This window comes from Nicotiana tabacum, chromosome 12 (genome assembly GCF_000715075.1).
Source record: "Nicotiana tabacum cultivar K326 chromosome 12, ASM71507v2, whole genome shotgun sequence".
Lineage (NCBI taxonomy): Eukaryota > Viridiplantae > Streptophyta > Magnoliopsida > Solanales > Solanaceae > Nicotiana > Nicotiana tabacum.
In genome coordinates, this window is record NC_134091.1 from 36,224,180 (window position 1) to 36,231,680 (window position 7,501).

At 36.5% G+C, this 7,501-nt stretch overlaps 1 protein-coding gene and 1 long non-coding RNA gene across 3 annotated transcripts; one reads left to right on the forward strand and one right to left on the reverse strand.

Moving 5' to 3' along the window:
• Window positions 1-1,081: 1,081 nt before the first annotated feature.
• LOC107787296 (putative pentatricopeptide repeat-containing protein At1g77010, mitochondrial) lies at window positions 1,082-7,290 on the reverse strand. 2 transcript variants are annotated; one of them, XM_016608844.2, is made up of 5 exons: window positions 5,034-7,290; window positions 4,603-4,724; window positions 3,969-4,249; window positions 3,585-3,803; window positions 1,082-1,806 (listed from the first exon to the last, which is right to left on the reverse strand). In XM_016608844.2, exon 1 carries the CDS (start codon window positions 7,148-7,150, stop codon window positions 5,093-5,095), a length of 2,058 nt encoding a protein of 685 aa, XP_016464330.2. In that variant the 5' UTR covers window positions 7,151-7,290; the 3' UTR covers window positions 1,082-1,806; window positions 3,585-3,803; window positions 3,969-4,249; window positions 4,603-4,724; window positions 5,034-5,092. The 2 variants fall into 2 exon arrangements, with proteins under 2 accessions (XP_016464330.2, XP_075082451.1); XM_075226350.1 differs by lacking the exons at window positions 1,082-1,806; window positions 3,585-3,803 and having other exon boundaries at window positions 3,966-4,092; window positions 4,185-4,249.
• Window positions 1,637-3,401, forward strand: LOC107787298 (uncharacterized). Its single transcript, XR_001648363.2, has 2 exons — window positions 1,637-1,774; window positions 3,067-3,401. It is a non-coding gene; the product is annotated as an uncharacterized LOC107787298 (long non-coding RNA).
• Window positions 7,291-7,501: the final 211 nt, after the last annotated feature.

Here is a 7,501-nt window from a genome sequence, read left to right on the forward strand (position 1 = left end):
CCTAAGTATTAGGTTTAACGGTTATTTAGGTATATACTATATTTTGTTAAGAGTATACTTGGTAAGAAGAAAAGTCAAAACTGCTTCTGCTTTTGCTTTTAGGAAGAAGCTATTTTTTTCTGTTTCTCAGAAACTGCTTCTGCTTCTTCCCAAAAGCGCTTTTTTCTTCCCAAAAAAGCTTGGCCAAACACCTCAAGTTAGGAGAAAAAAAAGTACTTTTGAAAAGAAGAAAAAAAAAAACACTATAAGCCATTGTACTTAAAAGCCGCAACATTTGGCTTTTGGGACTCCGGTTCATTTGAATCAATTACCTATTTCTGACTGTGTTTTCTTCTATTCTTAATTATCACTTTAGTAAATAATGATCTGCGAACAACATAATACTCTAAATTGACAAAGTCAAAATCTACTCGTTACAGGTATACTACATCTCATTTCGTTCCATTTTGTGTTTAGATGTGAGGATTTTTCCTTACTATCTATACTGCAAGTAAAGGTTACAGACGATCTCAAATTGGAGAATTTCATTGGTAGCTCTTATATTACTAAGTTACTAATGTAGTTAGTCAATTCAATTAGTCTTACATAGTTGATTATCAGGAAGAGCATGAAATGATGCCATAAAGAGTGGACAACTTACTCAAAAAAAACAAAAAAAAAAAAAAGTGGACGATTTAGCAACTAACTTAATTAATTTATATCATAAAAGTGATAGTTGTAATGCTAATGAAGATAATGTTCTACAACGAAGAGATGAGATCTGCAAACTACTTAATTTGGACTCTTTAATTATATGTCTTAGTGTCTTTCGCTTAATTCAGGCGAAAGATAAGAAAAGTTCTAGATATGATTATTGAATTTTCTTGGTCCCTTAGGAATCTGGCCCCTACATTCCGTGACAAAAGAAGATTTGTCAAAGTGAGTTAAATTCGGGAAAATTATATTGTATAGCCGCACTCAAAATAATAGTCGAAAAAATATATATATTTTTGTATATTTAACTTGCAAACTATACCATGTAAATTGTAAAGTATTGGGGAAATTGTCTAAAATAGGATCAAATTGTTTTGTTATAGATAAGAAAAAAGAAAAAGATAATTCAGATTAATTGCCAGTTTATTTGGCAAGATAAGAAGTGTACATATGTATCAACTCAGAAATGCAGTCTTAATCTGCTTTAAATGCAGTCTCAACTAACTCCCTCGTTTAGCTATATCCAGCAATAAACACCATTCTATCAGTCGGTATGTTCCACAGCAATATCTTATCTCCTCTGTAAAAAAATCATCATCTTCTTCCTCCTCTTAATCTTTGCCATACGCAATAACTGCAGTGAGAAATACTCAAGACAGAGCTAAAAGTAGTACTTAGTAGAAACACAGGTCCCAAAGGTTGCTTTACTAAGCAAGATAAGGCAAGAAGCAAGGTCATAGCAGTTGCACGAAAAGTCGTCACGCCTTAGCATAACTGTTTTCTTGCTCATTAGCGCTGTTTTTTTGAAAGAAGGGGCGGAGCTTGAAGTATTTAGCATGATGAATAACGAGACCATTTTTCGGACATCGGTAAGCTGCTTGGCAGCAATAATAGTGTTGATTGGTCTATACACTCAGTCTTTCTACAAAATGGTGGCAACTTACTTGTTTGGAATGCTAGCTATATGTGGTGTTATTTTACCTGATTGGGAATTCTTCGATCGTAGTGTCTCACATTGGTGCACCCCTGTCACTGTGAATGACTTCACCAACAAATCTCCCGGACCCTTCACTTCTACTAGGTGATATGTTCTCCCTTTCTGTTTTGTATTCTCTGAAAAAAGATAAGTATTATTTTTGCCTTCTAGAGGTACTTATGAAAGTATAAAAATTTTAAACTTGTCGGAGTCATTGTTTGAGGGCATGATCAAATTTGATCTGTTAACTAAGATACTATGAGAGATGAAAAAAAATTAAAGAGATCATGAGATAATTAATTTAAGATCAATCACTTTTACCATGGACCAAATCTGGGAAAAGAATTGATGCCATGCATTTGAGATAGATCCTTAGAAGTGAAGTATGGATGTGGTCTGGTAGTGTTTTCCTCAATATTTTTCTCTATTACGTAATAACACGTGTTATTGATTAAATACGGTAAGAAAATGAACATTAACCTAACTCAACCCCAAAAGTTAGTTCTCGAGATTGAGTAGGTGTGGCAAAATGGATTAAAAGATAGTTATCCATCTATATTATCCATTAAAAAATGGGTTATGATAATGAACTTTTTAAAATGGGTTAAAAATGGATAAGATCCATATTATCCACTTAAAAATGGTTATCCAATGAATAACCAATGAGTTTAACTTTTACATTTATAAAGACTCAAATTGGGGATTCCTCAAGTTTGGGAGATCGGGAATTTCTCCCAAAAATAATTATATTCAAAAAGTCATGGATAATATGGATATCCATATTATCTGCCGGTTAATCTATTTTCTATCCGTATTAAATATGAGTCGGACTGGATAATTTTTGTATTACCCGTTTTGACCCGCCCATACTTGACCCGACCACCCATTTGCCACCCCTAAGGTTAAGTTAAACTTGATCCATTTTCTTATCATGATATCAAAATCAGACTTATCCCTATTCTTGGTTTATCCAATGTTGGATATTTATGTTATATTGTTCGCGCTCCAAATATCTAGCCCCGAACATGATATATTCCCCGTTAAACTCATTTTTATCTGCTTGACATGACATAAGAGCCAAACCTAATCAATGTTCTTGGTTTACTCGGGCCTTGTGCGTGAGGGAGGTGTTAAATATCTTTGGTTGAGAGAATGGGTTATCTCCTTGTATATTCTCGGACAATTTTCACTTCATAAGCTAGCTTTGAGGGTTAAATTAGGCCCAAATTCAGTTATTTGACAACTACAAAACTATCCTCCCCGAAAAAGAGTAAATAGAAATACAAATTACCCTGCAGCATGACCTCTAAGTTATGAGATCACACTTTTTTGCAATTCGATCGAAATTCATTCTAGGTAACACATTTTCTTAACTGTTGAATGTTGACTATCTGCAGGTATAAATTCTACCCAGTCAGATCGGTGGTTTACGCAATAGTTTATGGATTCGGTCTTTACAGGTGGTGGATTTATATATCAAGCTATAAATGAAAGCAAGCAGTAATGAATTGTCATTGTAGCAGTTGTGGCATACTGCATCATATATTAACTCAGAAATCGTCTATGTCCGTCTTACTGTATTATGTGTGTGTGTGTGTGTGCGCGTGCGCATCTTTGCCAGTGTGTGTATGATAAGCATCATATGATCAAAAAACTGCAAGTTCATCGCTACAGAAATATTTGTATTTCATCCAAAGAAAAGATATGTGAGATTTGCATTCATAATTTTCAATTTATTCTGTATGCTACATTATGAAAGTGCTAGGAAACTAGTAGTATCTTTTGAAGTTTGAACAGGGACTAAGAATCTCAAGGAAACTCTAGATTTGATTCGGCACCCTAAATATTTTCTAATGATTCAGGATTACATTAATTGGCATCCTCAGAATCACATAATCCAAGCCAATATGCATACCTCATAACCACCAAGGAGCCAAGACCAATATCTTTTTTGGTTCAGTGCTTCCACAAATTCATCCCAGGTTCTTACAACCTGAAGACAAGCATCTCGCTTTTGTTTTCCAACAGCAAATAGATTTTATTGGACAGAGGCGAGGATATCTTTTACTTGTTCGACTAGATTAGCCACACAAATATCTGTTTTGGCTGCATTGTAGTGTCGAGCAGCTCTTACCTGGGAAAGTTATTACAAAGCATAAGTAAATATATAGCATCAGGTTCGGTATCCAAAAATAACAAATTTAACAACAAAAAACGAATTATTTCTATTCTCCTGTCTTATTTGACTTTCTTAAACAACTGGCAAGTAGAAAGAAAGGGCAGAAACTACAACTCCTACCTGGTAGTTTGCAAGGCTGTTTTGTCCAAGTTCAATCATCTTAAGAGGAATCCCCCTTCATTCTACCAGTGAATATTTCCATCCAGTTAAGAGTTGTCTCTTAAGTCTGCCTCAGCACGAACACCTGATACATTCAAGTTTTTAACCATGGCAACACAAGCATCAAAGATCCCTTTAGTGTCAGCATCCTTTGAAGGGAATAGGAGCAACAATTACTTGAGTTGCTGCTACCATACGTGGTAAGACCAGGCTTTTATCATCCCCATGATCACAACGCCAATCTGTCACCACACCAGAAAAGAAGCGAATATTAGCTTGAACACCAAAGTTGAAAGTATAAAGACAGTCTATAAATAGCTCTGTATTCCTAACGTTCTGGTCGTATAGGCCCATGAGTACTGCGAGACCATAAACTTTTCTCCCTTCTCATTTTTAAAATTTATTTTTTAAACTTTTTGCAAAATTCTGGCCTAAAAAATGTGAAGTAGCACTTTGGATGCCACGGGCAGTATTAGAATAAAAGCGTGGCGAACAAAGCCAATAATGGATGACAGATAGAAACACAAAGAATGTTCAGAGAAAACACCATTAAGAACTGCCAAACCACGTGTATGACTGAAACAGTCTAGGATACCTCAACTGTAGTCGTATAGAGTCCCCCAGCAAATTTCTGAAACTCATTTTTATCTCCTTAGTGATGGGAATAGCTAAGAACTCCTCATCTATGCATCTAGACAATTCCAAGATGTCAAGAACCTGAAATAGTAATATGATCAATTCTTATAGAAAGATATCAATTCATATGAGCAAATATATTCTACGAACTTGAACGAAAAAGCTGGAAGCTGACAGCGGCAAGTCTTTTCTGGGCTAAATCAAGGCATCTCAGATTCAAACAGCAAAATCTCGGAAAAGCCCTTCTAAGTTCTAATGGGATGTGCTTAGAAAATAATGCAATAAGATTAGAAGAAAAACATTGCTACAAGAAGATGCACAAGCCAGAAAGAAACCAATTAATAGTTTTAACTGATATTAAAGTGGGTGGCTAAAAAATAAAAAACTAACCTCACAGCACTTCTCCCACTACTATAATAACTATCCAGAGACCTGAACCTATGCGCTTCTTACATATCACTCCAACTTCGACCAGAAATCTTGTAGATTTTCTTTTCTGTCATCAGCCTCCGGACAAAAGCAGATCTTTCCCAGTCCTCAGATGTAGCAAATATGTTTGATAATTGCACGAAAGCACCTGAATTCTCAGGATCAAGCTCTATAATGCGTTTGGCCACAAGCTCTCCTAGTATCTTATTACCATGAGCTACACATCCTCTCAAAATGGATAACCACATGCTTGAATCTGCCTCAAATGGCATCTTTTCAATTAGGTTTACTGCTTCTTCAGGACAACCTACTCGTGCATAAAGATCTACCATACAGGCGTAATGTTCAATCCCTGGATCAATGTGGTAATCATAATTCATTGAATAAAACCACCTTTTTCCCTCTTCCAGTAGACCACAATGATCACAGGCAGACAAGACTCCAATAAATGTGATATTTGTTGGCAAAACACCCGCACTTCTCATTTCGTGGAATAGATTTAATGCTTCATTTCCATAACCATTTGTAGCATAACCCATCAACATAGAATTCCATGAAACCTCGTCGGATTTCATCATTTGGTTAAAAAGCCTCCTGGCATCAGTAACAAAACCACACTTGCAGTAAAGATCAATTAAGGAGGTAGAAATTATTTGATCCCAATCAATACCGATGATAACAGCTCTTGCAAAAATCTGTTCACCAAGTTCAACTGATGCAATGCTTGCACAGGCACTGATCACACTTGAAAAACTAAATTTGTCCATCCTAAAATCCATCCTATTCATCCTGCAGAAAAGATCCAGTGCTTCAACTGGACAACCATTTTGACTAAGACCAATTAACATGGAATTCCAAGATATTAAGCTCTTATAGGGCATTGACTCAAATAATTGTCTCGCGTCTTCAGTTCTGTTGCAACTAAAATAAATGGTAATCATAGAATTTAGCAAGACTGTGTCATGTATTTTGAGTTCATTAAAAACACCGGCAGCTTCATCAGGACGTCCACATTTAGCATATGTGTCAACTAGAGCACTAGCAACGATAAGGTCATCTAGCAGTCCAAGCTTACAACCATAAGCATGCATTTGCAAACAATTTTTAAGGGAATGTGCACTAGCACATGCATTCAATACACTAGCTAATGTAGAGGAATCCGCTATAACTCCCTCTCTGTGCATCTCCTCAAAAAGCAATAATGCCTCTGACACTTTATCGCTTGCCACGTACCCTGCTATCATGGAATTCCATAATACAATACAAGGATCAGTTATAAGATTGAAGATCTTTCTAGCATCATCCATTCTACCACAGTTTGAATATGCTGATATCAATGCTGACAAGGAAAAGTTATCAGGGTTCTGCATTCTGTTCAAAATGTAACTCGCGCTATCCAAATCACCACCCTTTCCATACATGTTAACTAAAGAACTTGCCAACACAGAATCAACTTCAACTTCATCGACTATAGTACGAGCATGAATTTGCTTCCCCAAATCGACAGCTCTCGTTTCAGCACAAGCCCCTAATGCAGTTGCCAAAACAAAGGAATCTATACGTGATGCACCACACATTTCATGAAAATCCCCTTCTATAAACTCCTTAAATAAGCATAAAGCCACACCAGGGAACCCCGTTTTCGCATACCCATGAATGAGTGAATTCCAAACGATTTCGTTCTTACGTGGCATTTCATGGAAAAGTCTTCTAGCAACACCCAACTCCTCAGCTTTGACAAGGCCAAGAATGACTACATTCCAAGAAAATTCATTCTTGGAAGGCATCAAACGAAACAAGTCCAGAGAGTTGTTTGTATTTCCCCATTTCATGTACCCTTCAATCATGGTATTCCAAGTGAAGCAATTTCTCTGAGACATTTCGTCGAACAGTAATTTTGCATCGGTCATTTGTCCACACTTAGCGTACATCTGAAGAAGACGATTGGCTATTGTGAGAGCAGAGTTGAGGATGCCCCTTTTGAGGAAAACAAGATGGAGTTGCTTCCCCTTTGGAAGAGATTGGCGGGTGTTGAATGTATTGAGCAGTCGAGCGCAGGATTGCAAGTCTAGCTCCATCAACGGACATGAGATTCTTTATTATTCTTTCTTCCTTTGGAGGTGCATCCCAAATACTCATCCTCCAAGCTATTAATTACTCAAAGATGTCATATAAACATCCGAATTTTTACCAAAATGTGTACTTTTTGCTTAAACAATTCCAGGTGTGTGTAGTTTTTATGGAACGGTTAGTGACACGGGCTAAGAGTTAACGGAGCGAGCTGACGGGCGTTAAGTACCAGTTAACTGTACATAGCATAAAGAGACGCGATGTACATAACAAAGGTTACATATTGTAATTAAAAATTCATAAACATCCCGTAAGCAATTAACAAATACATAAGCTAGCTACAATATAATCCTAATAGA